This window comes from Anser brachyrhynchus, assembly GCF_964034855.1.
Source record: "Anser brachyrhynchus genome assembly, chromosome: 4".
Classification (NCBI taxonomy): domain Eukaryota; kingdom Metazoa; phylum Chordata; class Aves; order Anseriformes; family Anatidae; genus Anser; species Anser brachyrhynchus.
The window spans coordinates 51,187,050-51,211,561 of NC_137698.1; the positions used below are offsets into that span (position 1 = coordinate 51,187,050).

A 24,512-nucleotide genomic window follows, 5' to 3' on the forward strand; every position below is an offset into this window, starting at 1 on the left:
TTTCTTCCTTTTATATGCATTTTTCACTGGATTGCAGTTGATTCTGCCTTGATCAAGGCTTATTCTCTCCCAGGCTACCATGCACACACACTTGCAGGTACAGATTTATGTGGGCAGCTGGCAACGCAGACAGGGGAGGTGGCAGTCTTAGGGTGTGGGACAGCGGTAGAATAATTGCACCTGGATTCAGGTGGATGCAATCTTGGAGAATCAGCTGGAGTCAGATGAAACACTGAAGTGCAAAAAGCCTTGTCATTGCTGTCATGCTCTGTCATATGCCAATGGATGCGGAGATGATGTGGTTTTTGCATGGTGCTGCTGAAATGTATTGATTCATTTTTCCTGCTGTTGCAGCCCGTCACTTTGAACGCTCCACTATAAGAAGCAGATCTTTTAAAAAAATAAACAAGGCATTCAGTGTTCTTCGAAGGACTAAAAGTGGAAGCGTGGTTTCCAACCAGGCTGACCGAGAAAGGGAGGCTGTTGGGAACTCTGCTGCTGGAGAGGAAGGTAATGCTTTGTTCTCCTTGTGTTATCACTTAAAATGGGGCAGGGGACCCTGTACATGTGGAAACTGGCTGACTGTGATTGACATGTCTTTCATGTACTGGGGTGCACATGATTTAAAAAGAAAAAAAAGCAGAAAACCCAACCTTTCTGTATTTTCTTCCTTTAAAAAAGCTGTTAGTGAATGGCAGGGAAGAAGAAAGCTGGAGCTGGGGGACCTCATGTAGGGCTATGGTGGTAACTGCCCGCATGCTACAGCCAACCCAGTACCTAAGGCATGGGACCCACACGTCTGTGTCCTATTACTGGAGCTGTCATTGATTTGCTCTATCATTTTGTTTAAGAGGTTTCGCCAGCATGTGTCTGTTTTCCCTCTAAAGTAAATGGATCACAGTGATCACACAGTATGGGAATCTCAGGTGTTTCTGCTAACGTTTATGAAGCACTGGAGATTCCCAGTGGAAGGACAGTACGAAAATGTAAAACATTGTAATTATTCCTGGACTTCTGTAGGATCTTCAGTGGACAATTTGTATTGCCTCAGCCAGGCAGGTGATGAAGTAAGACTGTTCTGCTCTTAGACAGTGGAAGAGGCAAGTTTCTCTGACGTATGTCAAGGATGTGGGGTCTGGCAGGCAGTAACACGTAGCGTTTGGTGTTCTCGAATCAATAAGCAAATGTTACTAATTGCTTTGGACCGTAATTATGAAGCCAGCATTAGCATTCATACACCAAGAGGAAGTGATGATAGAGTAGGAATCATCATCTTAATCAAGGTCTTGACTGAGTTCATTATTCCTTTGCTTGATGCCTCAGCACCTCACCTCTCTCCCCAGATAAAACGTCCAGGGTAAAGCCTCTAAGAAGGCAGTGGATCCAAATTCCCTTTACTCTGTGTATCATGCTGTCATTGAAACACACAGAAAATAAGGACAAAATGCTGCCAAATGCTGTGTTTGGGCATGGAAATTGTATGACTGCTTTCTACCTAGGCTTATAGTTGACATCGCTAATAGTTCCACTGAAAGTTTGGTTTCATTTCTAGAGACCACAGGGGTGATATGGATGCCAATAACACCTAGCTCGGTCCAGATGGTAGCAGAAAGAGGTGTGAGGATGATATTGGTCTTAACATTTCCAGCAGAATGAAAAGCACTGTTATCTCCTTTATAAGGGATATAGAATGGGGCCCCAGAGTGGTGATCTCTCTGTTGAGATTATCATTCTGTACTCGATTCTGTTTGTGGTGTCATTCTTCTGCACCAAGCATGGCTGTAAACTTCCAAATACGTCCTACCACACTGGAAAAACCAGGTAGACGTGTAATTATTTAATGAGCAGTTACTCTTATGCATGAGATCACAGAAGCTCGGTACCCAAATGACAGTATTAATTACACATGCAAAGAATGCATTTTGATTATGTTGTTCTGGAATTTGGTCTTTAAAAAATATACAAGCAAGTTGCTTGCAGCAATATAAATACAACTTTAACAAGAATTTCTCTTCAGTCCTTCGCAACAGGTTCTTTGTGCAATGGCATCTCAAAGGCACTCTCTTTTTGTTGGAAGAGGAAAGGAATATACTTCTTTCTGTTGCAGTTATCATCGTCCTGCCAGCTGAGTGCTGGGAAAAAGCAGCCCCATGTGTCTATCTTCCCGTTTCTGCTCCACTCTCCCAGGAGCTGGGGTCCTCCCATGGGTGGTGGGAGGTCCCCATGCTGGGTGTGAGAGCACCAGTTCCCGCTGCTGCCTCGCCCCACGGTTCCCAGGTTCGTGGCTGACAGCACACCCTGGCCGTGTTTCTTGCTCCAGGGAATCAGACAGTGCCTCTCCTCCTCTCTGTTGGCTCATCTCCTCACCAGGTTTAGTCCTGGGCAGAATAAAGCTGAGATTGCACCATCCTGACAGTGGGGATCAAATGAAATAACCCCTTCTTGCTGGTATAAAACCCACTTCTTGATAAACGAGCTGTCAGATCAGCTGCCAACGCTCAATGGTCTCTGCTTACACCTCGTATAGGCTGTCTGTCCCCCATTTTCAGAATCCCCTCATCTTAGTTCACGTCTCCACTTAATATGTTTTGACTTAATATGTTTTTCAAAAGAGCTCTGAGAGCAAAAACCGTAGGGCGTACCTATGTGTTGGCCCCAGCATCAGCAGCACAGGTGGATTTCTGCTGCCACATCACTTTTTTGCCTACTGCAGTGTGTGTAGGTGCCTCCAATCGGAAGCTGATATCTCTGCTGGGCCAGTGCTCGATTGCAGTGTGACTGTGGGGGGTGTAGGACAAAATCATCATTCCTGATGTGGGAGGAATGGTGTCCAAATAACCATGACTATGCTTAACTTAAATGCTGAATGCAGAACTGGGTTTGGAAAACTCCTTTGCTACCCAGGGACACTGAACAATATATGTAATGGCAACTGTATTTCTATTTACAGCAGAAGAATAGTTACAGCCTAATGCTGACTTATTACTGCAGGTGATAGCAGTCCTTTAATGTGAAAATGACTTCACGTTTTCCATTTGCAGCATGTGGTTTGGTTTGTTTAAGCAATTTTGGGTACACGCAGTTTGGATTTAAATGATACAGGCTTTCTTTGTTCCACTGTTTTAACATTTTAGTGATATTTTCAGTAGAAATCATTTGTTGTCCAAAACAAAGAAAATGTAAAAAATTGAATGAAAAGTGCTAACAGTGAAAAGAAAATGTTTTGGAGAAGGAGGTGTTAAGATTTTCTCATCTTTAATAATTTGGTCATTTGAAAATGACTCAAGCAAAGAAGCACCTGTCTGCGGTGTGGCATCCAAGCTTGAGATATTTACCTGAGAGTAATCTCACCAATAGCTCTCAGAGTTACACTAGATGATCTCTGAAAGTCCCTTCCAACTGAACTGTTCTGTTCCATTCTGCATGTTCATAGCTCTCCAGGTCTAAAGTAGAAGTTAGGGAAGTGTAAAGGAGATCATTTCATTCTGAGAAGTGAGAGACTGCGACAGGGACATCCTTCCGGCAGTGATGCATTTAAGACGTGATAACTTTTGACTGGATCTACTAGTGTAAATGACCTTGGCCAGCCACTTAAATGATAAAATATCTCCGAGCAAAGACTGCTCTGGTTTTGCTATGCTTATTTGTATCACTGTGCTCTTAGTTTGGCATCGCACTCTTTAAATTCACTTCCAAGAAAGACTATATATACTCTTTACTCAAACTGATCTACAGGCATAAGTTGTAAACCAGCTAGCTGGTTAGGAGGAAGGAACTGGGGAATGCAATTGCAAAAACTTCTACACAATTTTACAGTAAAAGAGAGCCACACTGCTGTTTTTTGAAAACATTCATTAGTTCCATTTTGCAGTCCAACCATTGTAAAATAAATTGAATTTATGATTGCTTGAGGATGTCAAATGCTGTTCAAAGTCAAACTAATTCTTCATAGTCTCATGGTTGATGCAGAGCTACCATCTGTTATTGCTTTGCTGCAGTCAAGACCCAGGCAGCCCTGGCAGGCAGTGGTAGGCTCACAGAACAGCTTCTGCTGTTACCTGGGTGCACCTCGTGCCTGCTGTTCAGCCTGGGTCCTGTTGTATTTTGTGTGTGTATATATGCATATATGTATATACATGCATGCATAAGATAGATATTATAAATACTTATGTGGTTTGGAAAGGTACATGAAGAAAAAGAAGGTAAGTGAAATGCAGAACGTTCTGGGTACCAGTGTCTTTTTCAGCCATTTCATTGCAATAAGTCTCCTAAAGTGCAGAAAGAAAAGCAGCTAACGTGGTCCAAGGACAAGACAGCATCCTGACTTTCCTCCCAGGAAGGCTGCACCCTGCAGAAATGCTGCACTGTTCCTGTTTTCCCCAAGTTTGGTTCACTTTCAGTTCCAATTTCCCCAAAACAGCTGTTGGAAGTACTGCACAACCAGCTGAAAGCACTCTGCTCTAGGTTGAAGAGCCAGGCAATCTTCAAATGAAAAAGATTGGCTCTGTAGCATTTCCTCCTTTGCAGACAGATAAACTGATAAACTTCACCTGCTGTAGATAAAAAATCCACAGCTCTCGAGACACATTCAACTCCACAGCAGTTTCATTTTAGTACTTTCGGTAAGAGGAATGCCCAGGAGGACGGAAAGGCATTACAGCTGGCATTGCCTTCTACCTGCCCCCTGCATCGGACCAGCATCTCTGGAGAATTAATGGAAGGGACTAAATCAAAGGTTGCTCTTTCCAGGATGATGGCAAGCCACTGGGAGAATGAAATGCTGAATGGAAATCAATTGGAAAGGAAGAGTTTCAGAACCAAGCCCTGCACCTGTGCAAGTGACGTTCACAGACAAGTATTTTCCAAGGACAGGTTATGCAAGTTTCATTTAAATTCTGGTGACCAGATGCCAGGACACAGGAGGGTGTCCCTGCAGGGAGCCTGATTTGCGGAGGTGGGCTGCAGGCATGCGAAGTTCTGCCGACTTCAGCTAGCACCTCCGTCAGTCAGACCTTCTGGTCTAAGCAAGAGACACAAACTGTGTTTACACAGTGAGCTTTGATTAATCTGGACCCAGGCGTCACAGCAAACAGTATGCAGTGCTTTGTACTGTGCAGTGCTTTGTCAGACTGGATGCTGGGGATGGAGGCAGAAGTTGTTCTGGTGGCAGCACTGCCAGCAGGAGCACAGTGCATGCGGTATTCAGCTGAAACCCAAGCCCTTAAGGAACTCTACCATTAAGTGCTGTAAACTGTGGGGATGAAATATTAAGCAGACTTAAAAGCTCATATTACAGACTTGTGGTGAACATAGTAAAGAGTGCTCGGTGTCCCGCGTTGTACCAGTCAAGCAGAGTTTAACGTGTAAAGCTAGCCTCTCCTATGCTATTTGTTACTGTCATGGGACCTGTGGAAATATTAATAAAATTGCACGCTGGTATAAGGCAAATATTACTTGAGGAATAAGCACAGACAATATTTCTGAATGCAGATGACATTTTGTTATTATTGACAGATTCAGAATGCTCCATACCATTCCCGGTGACAAAAACACAACACTTGGTGGGAAAACCTGCAAGAATCACCAAAAACAAGACAGAAAGTTTACTGCTTTCTAGACTCAGCAGCTCTTCGATATTTAAGGACTGGAAATATAAAATGGTAAAGAAAGGTATGCAATATTCCAGGGTTTTCCTGCTCTGGAAAACCTGTTAAAGCAAATAGAGAACTTTACCTTAGAGTGTAAGGGATGGAAAATGGAGTGTGTACAAACCAATGCTCCAGCCCCACAACGGGCTGCATATGTGTGAATAGTACAAGCCCTCAGCCCGCTGAGAGCCCCTTAAATTTGGTGGGGCCTGCTGAGGTCCCATTCACTGTGTGCAACCAGGTGCTGGAGCAGGACCCAATTCTTCTGGGTACAGTACACACATTACAAAATTTCAAGTCAAAGTTTTCCAGGCACATCGTCATCTTTAAAGAGGCAAGGTAGGTTTTGATGAAACCACACAATGTACAGTTTGGTGAAAAGGTGATCACAAGTTTTCTTATTCCAAAAATATGTATTGGTGTATTTTATACATTTAATTTGTCAAACATTAATTTTTCAAAATAAGCAGTTGCCTTTTGCTTATGACAGTCTAGGTTGGTGATAATGTAAATATCGATGTATATGTCTGGGGTGGAAATGAGTGGCAAATCTTTAATGAATAGAGCGAAAATTAAGTGATCATCCAGTTATTTTGGTTGCTTGGCCCATCCGAGGAGAAAATGGTGCAATTTATTAATTATATTCAATAAAGAACACAAACAAATCAAACAAAGATATGAGGTAAGGCAGTATATCTTATGAAAAGAGAAAGCTGGTGACTTGCACACTGGCAAGAAAAAAGCAGTAGGAAGATTTGTTTTGCTGTAGACTACACTCTTGAGAAGGAAATTAGTTATTAAAAATTCTTTCAAAGCATCTGCATAAAGTCCTATTGAAAGTCAGCCAAGTGCCACTGCAAGATTTAATAAACCAGTAAAAGCATTGCTCAAGAAGCAAAGAAACTTACATCAGTTCATATCTTGTGTAGGGTCTGTTCACTGCCACAGTGCTCTGATTTTTTTCTGGGGTAATTAGAGACTGCTATAGTGTGAAAGTATTAACAGCTGGTTCAGTCCACAGCTCTCCATGGTCAACAAATGTGATGGATAATTCCTGTAGAAAAAGTTTTCAGATTGAGATACGGGAGAATGAGCGTTCAAGTCAAAAAAATGAAGTTTGTTAGGACCTGAGGTGAATCATCATGCAAAGGGAAACAAAGAACTGCTTTGGTAGTTTGCAAAATATATGGAAATATTTATTTTTGCATTTCCATGCAGAGAAGAATAGTGGGGCATCCAGACTATCCTTTGTATTGTTACAAATGTATACCCTCATAGTCACCCTGAGAGTGTAAATGTGCACGCTTATTCTGATGTGGGGACCCTCTCTTTGCCAATTTTTGAAGAATGCTTGTGTCTCTAATTTTAAACACCTCACTTAGATGCTAGTTAATTGGCTGTTTCTTCTTACTTAGCAGTGGAGGAAGTTAAGCACCTCCTTTGGGTGTCCATGTTCTATATAGGATGACAGAGTGACTTGATCCCCAGATTAGGCATTTGGGTTAGAGGCCCATGTGAATCCACCCTTGGGGCTGGAGAGAACCAAACAAGCTACAAACTGGACAAGTAATGTCCAGAAAATGGAGGAGTTGGGGTAAAATATTGTGCCTTCCTTTCTGGAAAATTTAATTTGCGTGCAAAACTGAAGTAGACTAGTACAGGCACAGAAGTTGTTACAAGAGTATAAATTAAATGGATGCTTGGAAATTAGGCTGAGTAAGGCTGTGTAATTATCTAGATAGATTTTTATTAGCTGTCAACTCTTTATAAAACCACAAAGTCAAAGTCTATGCAACCAGTAGGTGCTTTTCACAGACGTGGAGGAAGACAGCTTCCCGCCCTGAAGAGCGTATGGTCAAAGAAGCGGTAAGGGGTGTGATGTGGTGCTTTTTAATGTTTTTTTTTTCCTACTCTTTCTTTCCCCTTGATCTCTCCCATATCCTTTTGGTGTATTTCTGTTTTGTTGCCTGGTAATTCTGTAGTAGATAATATTTATTCTATCTCAGATACTGCTCTATTATTTTTCATTTAACGTTTTCTGTTTGATTGCTGTCTGGTAGCAATCACTGTATTTTCATTTTTAAAAAGGGTTATTGAAAAAAATATTAGCACTTAGTTTTTCGACTTACAGGTTTTTCATATAGGCTCTGGCTTGGACCCTCCTAGCAAAAATTCAAAAACTTTCTCTCATGTATGGAGGGCTCAAGACAGTTGAATGTTGCCACACTTGTACTAGATAACTCACCGGTGCTTTTACTTGAGCTTCACTTGAAGTTGAACGTGGATTAAAATTGTGACTTGCCTTAGAGGAAAGAGTATTAGCGACATGCTGTGCAAACAAACATGACAGCTTGAAAGTAGGGTTTGGAAGAGGATACCCTCCTCTGGCACATTACAAATAAATAAAAGGACCCCCTCACACCATTAGTCCCTCTTTCCCACACCCAGATTGCCAGGGCCATCAGAGATCCTCCTTTGGCAGCTGAGCGGTTGGCATCATTCCCTTCTACCCCACAGCTTCATAAAACATGAAAAAAAAAAAAACAGGGAAAATGTTGCTCTTCTTCCAAGTGAGTTGACTGTTACTAAAAGCAGAGGTGCTCATCCTCATCAGTTCAGCAAGGCGTTAACGTGTTTGGGTTAGGCATAGGACCAGGCCTGTGGAAATACCACCCCATCACGGTGGGGTCTAGGTGTATTTATTCAAGGCCAGAGAGATCTGCAGTTACATTTCTCCAGGCCATGGACAATGATGTGGAAATGTCACCTCCTGTGTTAATGGTAGCAGATGCATGCTCATTTGAAGTTCCTTTTCTCAATCAGGTTTTAGGATAAGCCTGTGGTAGATGTGATAGAGTTGGTTGGCCAGCAGCAGCAATTTTGCTTGTGTGTATACACTTTGGAGATCTATCAGATCTTCTGAGAACTTTCCCTCCCTGTATGTATTGTGGTTTTCATACAGACCCCTTGCAGTAACAGCCAGTTATTGCTACTTCCAGAATTCAATAGTGGTGAAAGGAGAGAAGTCTGATAGGGAAAACTACTGTTTGCTTTGGTTGCCCAAGACATCTTGCCGTTCTGTTAGCTGGAGGTTTAAAAAAAAAAACAACAAAACAAACAAAAACAAAAACTTCATGAGATGTCACAAGCCAAGCACTCTGGTGACGAAGAATGTATTTTGTTCCTTTAAAATATATATTTTTTATAGTGTAACTGTTTTTGTTGTTTTATTCTTTTATTAATCACGTATCATCTATCTGGATTACATCAAAGGCTTGAAGCTGTGTTTTGTGGAGAAAAAAGGAAGTTTGAATGTATTAACTAAAAAATAAATAAATCCCTTCAAGTCCACTAAGCAAACATATGCATCCTTTTCTCCCTACTTAGTACAAATCACATCCATGCGTAAAACTTAGTTTAGGTTAATGGACAGGTGCTTGAAGTAGTACAGTACATGGTTTAATGAAGCAAAGCTGTGATGTCAAATAAATACCTTACAACGTGCATTTCCAGGTTTTCCCAGATTGTATCACCTGATTCCAGATGGTGAAATTACCTGCATTAAGATCAACCGAACCGATCCCAATGAGAACCTGGCCATTAGGATTGTGGGGGGCAGCGAGACTCCTTTGGTTCACATCATTATACAGCATATTTATCACGATGGAGTAATTGCCAGAGATGGAAGATTGCTGCCCGGAGACATGATACTAAAGGTACAGTACTATGGAGGTACAAGAGAATAGTAATAATAAAGGTATAAGCTTTTTGTCCTGTTTCTACTGAGCTGTGGGCTTAGATCTCCCATAGTGTGGTTTCCATTGCCTTAAATCCCACTTACACCAGAACAGCTGATAGGGGCCTGATCTGGGTTATGTCCTGTCTGTGTCAGCACCACACGGTGTGAGACCCTGCCTGCTCTGAGCTGCAAGTGTTGCCCCATCACAGTCACAGGTGAAAGCTCTAGGAACAAACTTGAACAGCATTCAGGCATTAGCTGTTGGCTGCTACTTCTGCTCCCATTTCTATAGAAATGTGTAACAGATGAACAAGAATTAGGCCAGATGGTTAAAAAGCATGTATCTTGTGAGCTGTGGCTTCAGCAATAGCTTTTGAATGAGAACAGTACTCTCAGCTGCCCCATTGACTCGGAGCTCTGCAAGGATGCTTAATTATATTCATGGTCCTTGGAAGAAAAGAGTGATAACAGAAAATGCCTGTTTCTTTCTTTACTTGCTCTGAAGGTTTGATGATGTATATAGTTGGAGTGCACAGGCATACTTATAGTGCAGCTCACGCAGGTACACCTCAAGCAGCTTAAACCAGCTAGCTCAAGTATTGCTGACAGCATGGCTAAAGATGGCTGTGTGTTTTTTCCAAATGACTCAGCACAGGTTTCCAAATTACAGGTAAACATTAGAGCGGACTGCTCTGTTCATTGAAGGCTGATGCTGCCATGGGTGCACTGCTGCATGAGTGTTAACCAGGTGGTGCCTCTCAAGGGGGCTTCTTGTCCAGTTGCCAGAGCAGAGCAGCTGAGCTACAGCACCACTGGGCTGCCCAGGGATCCACCGAGGAGCCCTGGCCATTTCAGTTCCACGCTCACGTCACATGTAGTACCCAATCTGAAGTTAGTTCAGCTGCATCAAAAGAGGTGCAGTCCCCTGCCAGACCACAGTGGGGACAGCCCTGCCATGACCACACAGGCAGCTTGCAAAAACAAAGCTGCCTGGAGCACTTCTGTCTGTGTTGGGGAACACTGCCACTGCACTTCGGAAACATTTCTTAATATTTAAGGAGTTCAACCTGAGCAACGTGAAACTACATGGAAATAACTTGTGTGAGTCAAGTTTTCCAGCAGTCTTGCAACTGGTTTTCATTGAGTGGTGATAACATGCAATGACCAGTCACCCTTATACATGCAGGCATGACAGGACTGGCTGGAAGCTCTCTTTTTTTTTTCTTTTTTTTTTTTTGGAGCTAAAATAAAGAAGAGGCAGTTTTGTGGTTTTACTGCTGTCACAGTTAAACCTTACCTGGAAAACATTGAGAAGCATAAAAAGCCTGATTCTCCAGTGTGATATACCAGCACAAGTGCTAGCTAAATATCCAGAACATTTGACCTTGTACTTGAGGCTCTTTTCTCTATTTTAATTAGAGATTCATTACCGGGGCACAATTTTTTTTGCTGTAACTAAAACAGTTGGGAGAATGAAGTAGAGAAAATACAGGAAAGTGGTGGGAGTGAAAGGAAAGGCTGGCAAGGTGATTTGAAATCAGAAGCTAGTGGAATAAAACCAAGATATATGAAAGGATATTGGAGCTTGGGGGAGCACAATAATAAAGCTGAAAAATAACAGTTATGTCTGGAGACTATCAGAGGGGGGGGGGGGGGGGGGGGGGGGAAGCAGAAAGTGTCTGTACAGTGCGTCCTTTCCTTGGGGAAGACTGCTCTGCAGCACAAACTTGGCCTCCCACACCAGGCAGTTTGAAGCAGCGCACGTCACCTTGTGTGAAGACATCTGTGTAAATAGGCCGGCCGCCTCCTTTGCCAATTCAGATTAGAAGGCCTTTATGCTGATGACTTACGGCTCTCCCTTCCAGGTGAACGGCATGGACATCAAAAACGTGCCTCACAACTACGCCCTGTCGATCCTGAAGCAGCCCTGCCACGTGCTGCGGCTCACCGTGCTCAGGGAGCAGAGGTACCGGTGCCGAAACAGCGGGCTCGCTCTCGAGGCCCACTGCAACAGGGACGACAGCTTCCACGTCGTCCTGAACAAGAGCAGCCCGGATGAGCAGCTGGGCATAAAGCTGGTCCGCAAGGCCGACGAGCCCGGGGTGTTTATCTTCAACCTGCTGGAGGGAGGCGTGGCGGCCCGTGACGGGCAGCTGCAGGAGAACGACCGCGTGCTGGCCATCAACGGGCACGACCATCGGTACGGCAGCCCGGAGAGCGCGGCCCACCTGATACAGGTCTGTCGACGAGGCTTTGGGAACAATTTCTGAGCCTGGCGAGAGCCAAGCGGTGTGTTTTTGTTATCTTTTGCAAAATTAGCCGGTGTGCGTTTCGGGGAGGGAAGGAGATGTGCCAGGCTTAGGTGGGAATTTACGCCTGTGAAATCTCCCTGGTGCCCCTGTGGGTACAGGGGTGAACGTGGCCATGTGCCATCTCCCAGGGATGCCTTCTGCAATCAGCTCACCCAGGGGGCTTTGTTGTAATGAAAAGGCCAGTGTAAATCCCTACATACTCTCTATCAGCAAAGAGTGCCTTCTGCCAAAAGGCAAACCAGCCTGTGGCCCAAGCTGGGTCCTGAGCCCCTCCAGGTCAGATGGGAGCAAACCAGAGCAGGTTAATGCAACTGATGGCATGTTTTGGGAAGAGCATCATCACTGTGTAGGTGCTTCTTGCCTACATCCAGTATATGGGAATCCAGATGTTTTGCAAAAAAAAAAAAATTGACGTGTTTCCATATTTTTTATAAATCTATTTAGACTCACATGGAAAACTATAAAGGGGTGCCTCTGTGATGTGCTTAACAGTCTTACTACAAAAGTGTCACTGTGCCTTTCTCAGCTACAGAATCAGTCAGCTTCTGCCTAATTTCCCTTTCAGAAATATTTTCATTGGATTTATTTCTTTACAGCCTACCTTTAAAAAACAAAAAAAAAACAAAACAAAACAAAAAAAAAAAACAAAAAAAAACTTCAACACAAAAGGCAAAGCCAAGAATATTTTTATTTCTTATTTATAGCAGTTGTTGTTATTGTGCAACTTTTCACTTCATTTGGAGGGATGCAGAGTGTTCACATGTTGAAGAATTTCATGTGCCTCAATAGCACAATGTCAAATCAGGCTGGATGCTCCCCATTTCAGAGAGGTATCATCAGGGTAACACAAGCCTGGCTGGAAGAAACATTCATATCAATGTATTTTGTGGAAAGGGTTTTTCCTTTAGCGCAGGTTCACAGATGGCTGTAACTAAATTTAATCGAAAAGTGTATGGCATAGGTATGGACAAAACCATTAGCTCATACACATGCTGGGAGCAGGGGCTCCTAATCATCCTCAGGCAAGCAGGCGTGTCCTGTCTGGGCAACAAAACTGCAACCCTGTGCATAACACCAGTTGTTGAAATGTTGGTCCAGCATCTTTCTGGATTACGTTACATAGATCACTAAGTGGGAGCAGAAGGTGGTGGGGGTGGGGGATGAGAGGGGTGCTAAATTCTGCAAGGGGAAGAAAGCCTGGAAAGAAAACCTTTCTGAAAAATTGGTATTCTTGGAACAGTTCTTTATGGCTACAAAACAAGGCAACAGTGCTTCATAAGCAAAAAACACATGCAGCGTAGACATGAAATGGAAAGAATGACTTAACGAGACCATTCACACACAAGTGTTTGAAAACACTACTAAAGCTCTTATTGGGTTCCAAAGAGTGGATGTTATTTATAATAATGCTTGAAATGCACACCAGTCTCTGGGAATTTAAACAGCATGCCCATCAAAGGGGAGCCTCAGGTTTCCAAACAGCAAGGATTACATTGCACTGATGTGAGCTCTATGAATCACTTTTGTCTAATGCAAGATTCCCAGAACCTGTGTCTTTTTTGTCATGTTTTTTCATCAATTATCATTTGCCTTTCCTGTTTCCATGTTATGCCAGAGAAAAGCCGTTACACTGAGGCCACAAATGTTTTGCATTTGCTTCTTACACGACATGGTCTTTTTTGTCCTCTCATTTCTTGACAGTACCCTGTCTGTGGAGATCTCGGTGTGTGTCATTCACAGCACATTAAGGTCTTCAAATTAACAGTGCTGGAAGCTTCAAATATGAAATCAGTTTCCTTAAAAGCAGAATGAACCTTCTCTGATATGATAAAAGGTGGTGGTGGCTTATTACGCCGAGCATAGCTGAGAGAACATCAGATTTCTGCAGACTCTGATTAGTTTTGACTCCTAAATAGTGATTAATTGAGAAAAATGTGATCGTTCAGGCCTGTAGCAATTATACATTAGCACAGGCAAAACAGCTGATAATCAGGAGGTTAGGTGTCTGGGTGTTTATACGCTCAGTCACAAGAACCGAAATGAAGAAAACGTGTAAGTGTTAATTGGGAGTGTGCACACATCGTAACGCCGGGGAGCTCGCTACTTCCCATTTGCTGCGTCATCTTTAGTCACAGCCTTGTGTCAGAGGCAGCATTTTTAATCTAAAGGTGTTTCTGTGCAGCCTCTCCATGCCAGTGGCCCTGCCGGCCACTGTTGTGCTTGGATACATGCATCTCCAGGGGAGGTCGCAGTGCAGGTACCTGGAGATCTTCTCAGGCTGCATTACCTAAACTAGGGAAAGAGCTCCCAAAAGCAGAAGCAGAATCAGGCTGGTGCAAAAGAGGCCTCTGGAGGTTTCCAAGCCAAAGCTTTGCAGAGCATTCCCCACTTTGAGCTTGATTTGCTTTGGCCGTAACATGAATTTTAATTCTAGTGGGCTGCTTCTGCTATTACCTGTATATGGGATCAAAACAAACCTTATTTCTTTAATTCTTGCTTCAGCATAAAGAGCAGAGTTGGAATTGTGGGGAAAAAAACAAGCAGTAAAAGGCAAGGAGGGAGAGAGATCAGGATGAAGCAGCAATTAATATCCCGATCAGTAGAAATGTTAATGGGTTTGTATATGGAAGTATGTAAATACAAAAGCTAGTGGTCTTGTTTGGATAACTTTTTAAAACACTCCGGACTTCTGAGAAATTACTCAACTTGACTGACCTGGAGACAAATGTGACATTGCAATAGAGACTGTGCTGAACTTTTGCTAGTCGGTCTACGGGGAATTAATCACATTTACAACCTCCCTCTAAATAACCAATTTTGAGACTAACCATGTGGCAGCAGATGAGTTTTAAACAGAAGTTGCGTAAGTTGAAGTTGTTTGTTTTAAAGAAAACTGTATTTTCATGGGGGTCATATGCCCTTAGGAGGTTTAGTCTTGTATTGTTCAGTTATATTTCAGCCATCCTACAAATTAGGAGCTAGGGTGGTTTCATTTCTCCCAAGATATATCAGTCAACTTTTGGGTACCAGATGAGTACCCAAGAATACTGGTCTCAGAGTTCAGGATTTGATGTTATGTAATAATAAACCTGGTAAAAATACCTAGCAAGTTATTTTTTGATATATGCTCATGTACCAAATGATGAAGCTGTGGAGATTTTATTTGCTGGTGGAAAAACCTATTGTCCCCCAAAGTACTGGCAAGGTAACAAATAAATATGATATATTGTTTTCCTGACAAATAGCATGGGCTGAACACGTAAACTTCAGGCTTGAAGATTGGGAGAGGTAGTTTTTTTTTTTCTTTTTAAACTGTAGTGACATTTTCAAAAGCGCTTTTAATAATTCTCAGCTAGTACCACTGAATACAGCCTCAGAAAAGGCAAACTGAACTATAAAAATGAAAATCCCAGGGGCCTCCTCTAGCTTCTGTTAATTGTCTGTGGGAGATTTGATTTCAATAGCGTAACTGGAGCTGGGCTTGGTTTCCAGCTGCTTGTTCAATGCCAGATTTCCTTGGAGCTTCTCCCCAGCAAGCAGGGGAACAGCGCTAGCAAGCATCTCTGGGGGTCTGATGCCCCAGGGGCTCTGGAGATGTTTGCAGGGGTCTCCACGTTAGATACTGAGCTGTTCCTTGGAAATGAACTGCAAGCAAGCAGACAGGAGTCCCTCTAGAGACCAGTTTTTAAGAGCCCCTCCTACCTGCCACAGCACTATGGTCCCTAGCCTGGATAGAGGAAGATGAGAGGATGAATTTTTTATCTTCTGGGTAGGCTCCTATAGCTTTGGGGCCTTCAGCTCGGTCTGTTGGTTTGCCCTTATGACAGATACCTGATTTACCACACTGAATTCCACTCCTTCTCAGCTTGGTTGCTGCACCGTTGTCTCGAATAGATTTATGTGCACCTCTCCGAGGGGAGAGTTAAGCCTTGTAGTGACACAGATGACCTCACAAGTGCTGGTTCAACAACAGAAAATCACCTGTACACAGAATTAACACGGCCAACATAAGGCATACACACAGCACCTGAAAGCAACAAGCAAACAAAACTCACTGGAGGCTTTGCAGCATCTCCTAGACATGCAAGTACTGTGACTCTGCTGTGCAGAAGTATTTTGAGCTCTGATTTCGGGTTAATTGTTTTTGCAGTTGCTGTTCCTAAAGTGAGAGTTTTGGCTACTGTCCCACCCCAAATTCCGTTACTCTGCAGGCTTCTTTGTGTCTGCTCACTCTCTCTCTCTGTGCTCTGGCACGGTGGGATTTTACCTCTCCAAATGGTGCCACATCCCTTTCTTTAAGCTGCCTTACATCTGTCATGCTTGTTGCAGGCAGGTGGGCTCAGCTGCATCATTTATCCCCCACTTTCACCAGCCGAAGCTGGAGTCCATCCCTTGTTATAGCACTAGCTTCAGGGAGCAGCAGCTCCCGGTGTCTGTTTCTCTCCTGTGGCAGGCAGGTTGCTGCTCTGTGCTGGTGCACACAGGTGGGCACAAGGACTGCTCAGTGACCCCACCACCATGGGTGGGATCACTAGCTGCAGCCAGATTTGGGGCAGACAGGAATTTTCAGAGTTAACACCAGATTTTCAAGTTTTAAGTAGCTGGCAGTAAATTTTTATGGATTTTATTAACCTGAACTGATGCTACTGCTTTATGTCACTGCGACCACGTGAGAGGGAAATCCCAACCAAGCTTAAATGGGATCTGTGTTTTGTGAGCCGTCCCTGGTTGATTTACCCGGGATTATCGTGGCAGAGCAGTGGGATTGGGATTCACCCTGTGCCTCCTCCCGCAGGCCAGCGAGAAGCAGGTTCACTTCGTGGTGTCGCGGCAGACCCGGCAGCAGCCCCCGGACATCCTGCAGGAGACGGGCTGGAGTTACGGCAGCAGCCCCCAGCCCTGTCCTGCTGAGAGGAACAACCCCTGCAAGGTGAGGGCACATCCATCCTTCTGTCCATGGGAAAGGGGGACCTGGTGGGCTGCTGGGGTTTTGGAGACCTGCAGTGGTGTTTCTGGATCTTGTCACTGCAGGGAGATGCACTCCAATGAAAATAACAGGTTTGTCTGAGGTTTCTCCATCTGGAGCAAAGCCTGCAGGCTAAAAGCTTTCATAGATCAATCTGAGATTCCTATAAATCCTATTCCTTTCAAGCTTCTTGAAAGTTACAGTTATTATTAGTCTGTTGCTTATTTCCGAAGATACCCGTGCTATGACCCAGCTCTGAAGCTGCAGCTGGGAGGTCCTCTCTCTGGCCATGGCAAGTGCAGCAAGTTTCTGGTGGGTTTGGTCACCAAACATGCTGGTTTGGGAGGCTTGTGCTTGACTGTGCCACTGCTGTATGGCCCCAGGGGACATCATCTTTACAGCAGAAAAACAGCAGGAGCGACCTCCCCTGTGAGCACCTGGGGATCCAGGTCTTGTCCTTGGGCTGAGGAGGACAGGGACAGAAGAGTGTGGTCCTGGTCCAGGAAATGTCAGCCTAGGACAGAGGGGATTTAGGAGCTTTCTTCAGTATTTTAAAAACTTGTCTGCACTGAGAAAAGTGAATCTGAATCAACTACACTCATAATTTTAAGTAGGACTACTGCCACTTCAACCAGATTAAGCTGTTGCATGGAGGTGCTTGTGATGAATGAAAGTGGCTTTTATTTAACACCACAGGTAATCACAGCAGATAAACCATATTTTTACCGCATGTAAGAATATCCATGCAGGAGCTGAGTTTCCTTATTTCACTAAATTTCAGTCATATGCCTGGTTAATTTACGTTAATCACTCTGAGTGTCACCATTATGCAAAACCCTCATGAGCTGGTCTACACCAAGGGGGGCATGAGCAAGGAAGACAGCCAGGGCTGGATTAAATCCATCCTGCCTGCTGGGCAGCCAGAAGTGTCCTTAAAGAGACTTTTGGACTGAACCAGCTGTCAGACTGGGCGTGCAGCTGTCAGCCAGGAGAAAAACCTCGCTCTGCATTTCACAAAAGCTTAAAGACGCCCATTCTCTGCAGGTTTCCTTTTGCTTTCTCTCTGTTGTTTGTTTATTTGTTTGTTCTAACTATATCTATTTGGTGGTTTTTATGTGTGATATATATATATATCAGTGTATCTTTATTGTTAGTTTTGAGACTTCATGGAAAAAAAATCACAGCCCTTGGTAAGGATTAACAGGGGTTAAACCATGGAGCAGAGCTGGTGCTGGGTAGCTGCTAGCCAGTAGCAAATAGTGCCCAACTAATCATGCATCTGCAAAACATTACTTCCTAATGAAGTAATGATTTCCTTAGGGAGATATGTGTAGGACAGCAATTAGCTCATGATGCTGCTGTATGATTTCTAGTGATGCTTGGAGCACCTGCTAGCTCCACCACAGAGATCTGATTAATTGATACCACGTGTGATTATTTGGCAACACGGCTTGTTTTCCATACACTGCCCCAGATCCCCATTTTCTCTTCCTGTACTAAGAGGTATTGGATGAAAATTGGTAAATTCGGTGTTATTTGGGGGATCGGTGAGATTGAAAGGCCACTGTTGACCTTGCAACTGTCCCCCTGAGGCTAATGAATCATCTTTTGAAGAAAAGGTTGTGGCTTTTAGGGGGATTTGCAGTTTGCCACAAGACATACACACTCCATAAGCAAGTAAGCGGGCAACCTGCTCTGGGTTTCTGCCCAGTGCCACAATTTGGGCACTTTCCAGGGAAGATCAGAGACAGAAAAGAAAACTCTGAGCCGTTACCATCTCGCTTTAGGTCTGTGTGTGGGCACTGGAGAGCTTATATCAGAGAAGATGCTCTGGCAATAGATCAGTAGATCAGTACAGCCAGTGGTCATGATTTGCTTCAGGCCCTGTAGCATTTTGGGCTGATGCAATCGCTACTGGAGTGTTATTTGCCCTTTTATAGGATACAAGCATGTCAGTTTGAATATCTCCAGCTTTTTTTTTTGCTGAAGGTTTAACTGAACATCATTTGCAATTCAAGATTTTTAAACTCCAAGCTTTGGCAGACTTAAAATGTTATTTTTGTTTTTAATAGGCATTAGAGCAGGAGTAATGCTTGCAGGCCTAGGGTCTGCACAGTGTCCTAACACAGCACGTGCTCTTGCTCAAACACAAGGTAGCACTCACTACAGTCAGGGGAGTTTGCTATGTGTGTGTGGTTTGGTGAATCTGCTGCCATCAGTGGGACAGCTTTATTACGTGTGGTTGATAGACAGATTGCTAACTGACTTGGATTCCGAGTAATTTTAATTGTGTTTCCCCCCGCCCCTGACCCTCCCTTAGGAGGTGGTATTAGCAGGTCAGGAATCGTCTCTTTGAGGGAAGCAGCTCTCCTGTGCACAAACGTGGGCTGCAAGCTCCTCACAAGCCATAGCTGCCTTCGGTGCCAAGAATAAACTTCCCGCAGCCGCTTTGTTCAGACGATGGCTCAGGAATCGCTTTTGGCCAAGCTGTTGCCCTCCCCACAACCTGCCTCCATCTGGAAGGAGCGAGGAGGCGGCTCCCTTTCAGGCCAATGCCAATGGCAATGGGCCACGCAGCCAAGAGCAGAGAGAGGAGGACAGTTTGTAATGGCCACGTCCTTCTGTAGTGGTAGTGATGGGGGCTGTATGGCGTGCCGGGAGACTGCTCCCATACGGGACCTCGTTAAGCTGTTCTCTGGTGTGCAGGGATACGGGACGTCCAGCCCAAATTGTTGTGGCTGCTGCCTGGATTCAGAAAAAAAGATATCAGAAATGCTTGCTTGTGTAGCAGAGGTTGTTGAGCAGGGCTGTAATGCAGAAATTGGCCAGATTTGGTTTCTTTGAAGTCAGTGGGAGTTTTGCCATTAATTAACTAACACTTATTTTTAATTGGAGCTGTTTTCTTGCTCCTTTTTGACAAATTGCCAAGCATTTAAATGAGTCCATTGCCCTGTTGCTTGAGCAGACAATGTTCTGTGACCATCCAGGCAGGTTAGCCTTCAGGTGAAATGCATCTTCCAAACAGACGCAGCCACATCCTTTGCCTGCAAGGCACACATCGCGGCTTTGATGTTGTGATAATCTGCTGTAAATGTTTATTTTACAGTAAACATACCCCCCCCAAAAAAAGAAAATGTAAAAAGGAGAAGATGAACTGTTATGTTTTTCTTCTGACCTCTGAGTTCATTTCAGAATGACAGAGGAGGACAATTGTTTGGGAGAGAATGCACTGAAATGCAGTCACTGATAAACACTGCCTTTTAACTGGCTTACTCATTATCAGCAGTACCTCCAAGAGAGCTCTACGTGTGTTTACTGAAAAAGGCTTTACTTTACTTTCATCATGGCCTTCGTCTCAGCCAAGTTGCCCTAACTCCTTTCTATCTGCAGTCATGTAAAAAATGACATGCAGAAGAGTCACTTCAAAGGAAAACTGATCTTGCATGTTTCAGCATACAACTACATGTACTTATATAATTTTTCACTGAAATATAACAGGAAAATTTGTCAGCACCACTTTGAAAGCTGCTTGTCTCTGCACTGATTCCTCAAAAATAGAGCCTTAGCTGATTTATCAGCCAGTGTTTTGGGAGTCAGAGACATGATGGACATAGTAAAAGTAACAGGATTGCTCCGAATGCTCAGGGATGCAAGCTTACTTACAACTTCATATTTTCTTACAAAATTTCATACCCACATATTTGTGAAAATTAGTAGTGCCTCTGTCCCACATGCTGCAGAAAGTGCCTGCTTCTTGGTGGAAAGGCATTCCTTTTCTAGAGGAAAAAAGGACAATGTTTTGCACAAACACGGATGAAACGTTACTTTTAGTTTGCACAAAGTTAGAGCTATCAAGTTTAAAACCTGTAAGCCTTGAAGATGAATGTGATCTTCTGAAGGATTAAGATGACCTGAACTAGGACATTTAAGTTCTCTAAAAGAGAATGTTGTAAAGCCTTCAGAAACGTTTAGGTTCGGTTGCAAGCCATAAACCCAATTACTCTGACACGGTGCCAGTGCTCTGCAGGTGGTATGTCCAGACAACTGTATCAGTTTGCTTTTTGTCCCACTGACTAAGACAAGATCTTTTTTTCATGGAATTCTTTGCCTTTTTGTTCCTGAAGCTCTGTGGCTTCCCTGAAAATTAAGCTGTTCCAGTACTATATATAAGAAGCCCTCCATGTATCTGTCCCCACACCACATAATTCCCATTGACACTGTTCTTTTCTTCCTTCCTATTCCCATAAAAGCCTCTTAGTGCTGTCTTCCTTCCTTCCCCATAGTCACAGTGGGAGAAGCCGTGGGCTTTCTTGCTCCTCTTTCTGCACTGCTGGCCCAGGAACTGAGGTAGAATGTCTTTGTGGGATCTCAGATTGCTTAGAAGAGATTAATGTGGCTTTAAATGAGATTTATAGATCCTTTTTGCATACTGTAAATGTGAGGTCACGCTTGTGAATGAGAGGGGGGCAGGGGGTTACATTTGAAATGTATTTAGCAGCATGTCTATTCTAGCTCCAAGATGGTTTCTGCGAGAGGGACTAGGATCTTCAGGAGCTGGTGCCAGGAGCACAGCTTATGAAATGCCTAAACAAGCCAAAGCAATTAACATTTAAATCCAGATTTTGTGGAGACAAATCCTTGTCTCTCAAGCTCTTCTGCTAGAAATGGATGTGCTGTAAAGGTACCATTCAGTCCACAGGCTGTGCTGAAGCTGTGTTCCCGGTGCATCCCAAGGTTACCCGTGAGTTTGCTTCACCCTTGCTCAGAGACTAGCTCGCGTGGCCAGTGGTGTGTGTGTGTGTAACACCACTCTCCATTTGGAGGCAGGAGCAAGAGGATGACTGCCCTCAGACAGCAGAGGTGGCTGTCATGGAGTGACCTTTGAAGCACAAGGACTAGGAAGAGCACCCTGGAAGCTGTCTCTTCACTCTGTAAACGTCTTTCTCACTGAAATACATATACTTCTACCATGTTCTAGTCAATATGCCCCTTATACAGAAACACAGAAATTTGGAAGAGTAGATGAAGACTGTCTTCTCATCTGTCCCAAGATCTTTATTGCTTTAACCCAGGTGTACCGTTTCTCATAACTACACAGGTGATGTTCAGATTGCAAGCAGGAAGATAAAGATGATAAACTGATAGTTAAAGATATGATGGTGACATATACTGGTAATCTTAGTATCAAGAACTTTTTTTTCTTCTTTTTTTCCTTTTGGAAAATTGTATTCCTTATCTACATTTCAAAGACCTACTCCTGCTTCTCTTGGTCTCATTGCTAAACTGCTTCTGAGTTCAGTAGGAGCTGTGCCTGACTAAGGTATGGGTTATTTTGGCTACACTTCTGACTCCACAGAGCCTAAGCCCTGGGAGAGTTATGCCAGCCACCCAGACAGATATGGCAGGCAGTTGTAAAGTGCTTTGGTGTTCCCTCAGTACTTCCCGATGAATATTTGCTTCAGTAGAAAATGCCTAAGCTGTCAGGGAGGTCCCCATGCCCACTGTGTGTGTTTGTTTTGTTTTCCCCATCACAGAGCACCCTTCATGCTGTCACCTGCCATGAGAAGGTGGTGGCTGTCCGGAAGGATCACACGGAGTCGCTGGGAATGACAGTAGCAGGCGGAGCGACCAACCGGGAATGGGATTTGCCTATCTATGTGATAAGCGTTGAACCGGGAGGAGTTATCAGCAGAGACAGCAGGATAAAAACAGGTAAAAGCCTGCTTTAATTCAAAGGCTTGCTTTGAAAAACAGGGGGATAGTACAAAAGCATCACACCCTGACACCTTCAGCTGTCCCAGAGATTTCTCTTAGGAGATGACAGATTAGAGGGTCTCAAGTTAGCTACTAGAAAAGCTATTATACACGGCAGTAACCATCTCTGTGAAGGGAATATAAACATATTGTGGTAGGAAACAAAATCATGTTTCACAGGAAAATGGGCTTGCACCACCATCTCCTAACTACTGAAATCTTTGTTATGCAACTTTCATAGTGTTGTGGTTTTGGTGTTGTTTGTTTTGTTTTGTGTAAATTTTTGAGTTTGTTGCCATATCATTTATGGGTTTTAAAAGATATAAAGGAGTAGAATTCCCATCACACATGAAGCAATGTTAATGCCTTGTGGCTCAATATCATGTCCAGAAACATTGTCTTCATACCTTCATTTGGCTCTTGATGTAACACAGCGTGTGGAGACACTGATAGCTTCTCCTCCTCCATGTGAATAAGTCATTGAAATAAGATGAGGAGCACATTTTATCAGCATTTTTTTCAGGAACTGGTAGAGAGCAGGGGAATGGTGAAAGATCCCACTGTTCTCGGAAGCTATGTCGCCAAGAGCCTGCACTCAGCTTCACCCAAGTCACTGACCAGAAGCTGGAGCAACTTCCTGAGTGCATAAAAGGTTTTTTTGCCCTGCTCCTCAAAGCACCGAGGCAGTTGAAACTGGGGCAGAAAAAGTCTGGCCCGGCCCCTTGAGCCTGTAGCAGCATGCATATGGATATCACCCTCGCAGGAGCTACAGTTTCTAATCCAAACACGTATGACACGGCAACAGGAGCAAACCAGCAGCTTTTCCCCTCTCCTCCTGCTGAGAAATAACTGCCTCTCAGTGGGTTGCATTTTCCAAAAAAATATATATATTCATCATGAGGCAGACACCCAGCATGGAAAATTCAGCGTGGTTAATTTGATAAAATTAGAAACAAATGAATACGTGATGTTATAACAGCACCATAAGCCTCCAGGGTTTTGAGCAGCCTTTAGACTGTTGCCTGCCTCATCACAGCAGACCACGAGGAGAGGTTAATGTTCACTTCGAGATGCTGGGATGACCAGTGAGCATGGTCCAAGGTCTGAGGAGGATGCAGATGGGGTGCAGCAAGAGCACCCTGGCTTTAGAGTGGGGTGTCCCCCTGCAAGGACAGTCACAGCACATACAGTCAGTGGATTAGACTATGCCATCAACAGTCTCATCAGGCAGCAAGATCTTGGCTCTGGATTTTTCTTGTTATTGCTGGGGATGTGTCTTAGAAACATTTCCAGAGTGTTTTTAATCACCCGTTTCATCACAGGTGACATCCTCCTGAACGTTAACGGGATCGACCTGACGGGGGTCAGCCGGACGGATGCCGTTGCCCTGCTGAAAAACACCAGCTCCTCGGTGGTGCTCAAAGCCCTGGAGATGAGGGCGTGTGATGGCCAGGAGGAGAGCGGCCGCCGCCTGCCCCCCGAGGCCGCCGAGAGCAGCGAGTGGTCGCCTTCCTGGGTGATGTGGCTGGGGCTGCCCCGGTGAGTCCAGCAGCCCCGTCCTCCCCCTGAAGGGGAGTGGGAGGAAAGATTTATGTTTTCTGGCAGTCCTTCTCCCTTTTGGCTTGATTCATTGCACTGACGTCTTAATTAAATCCAGGCTCTGTCACAGTCTTTCCTCTAAATACCTCCCTTTTGTAAGTGGGTATGTGTACATGGAAAAATAGACACGCAGATCCTCTTGCAAGGGAGGGAAGTATCCTGAATTGTTCCAGTCCTGAAAACTTATCTGGCACATAGGGAGTGAAAGGAAAAGCTTATATGGATACAGGATCTTGTTAAACCGGGGCCTTGGCTTGACCACCCTGCAGAAAGCAGAGCTGCCCCTGCTGCTGCTCCCTAGCTGCACAGCCCTTAATTCTCCTTCGCCAAATGCTGCTCAATTGTTCGACTTTACCCAGAAGTTACAGAGTGCGTGCAGTTGGCCAGTATCTCCAAATCACCTCTCTTCACCCCACCCCCGACTGAAAGGAGTACATTTGTCACATCCAGGAAGCAGCTGTGTTGTTGTTTCAGTAGGGATAATGAAAGCCACA

At 44.1% G+C, this 24,512-nt stretch overlaps 1 protein-coding gene across 16 annotated transcripts in view; it reads left to right on the forward strand.

Moving 5' to 3' along the window:
• The window catches only part of LNX1 (ligand of numb-protein X 1), a 150,120-nt gene that overhangs the window by 115,830 nt on the left and 9,778 nt on the right, over positions 1–24,512 (forward strand). For 14 of the 16 annotated variants that reach the window (XM_080589284.1, XM_080589281.1, XM_080589282.1 and 11 more), the window contains 7 exons: positions 355–510; positions 5,515–5,670; positions 9,162–9,364; positions 11,253–11,624; positions 16,495–16,629; positions 22,200–22,377; positions 23,742–23,958. In XM_080589284.1, coding sequence (XP_080445410.1) covers positions 355–510; positions 5,515–5,670; positions 9,162–9,364; positions 11,253–11,624; positions 16,495–16,629; positions 22,200–22,377; positions 23,742–23,958 — 1,417 coding nt within the window. The remainder of the gene's footprint in view (positions 1–354; positions 511–5,514; positions 5,671–9,161; positions 9,365–11,252; positions 11,625–16,494; positions 16,630–22,199; positions 22,378–23,741; positions 23,959–24,512) is intronic. The other 2 variants (XM_080589274.1, XM_080589278.1) reach the window with 1 other exon arrangement.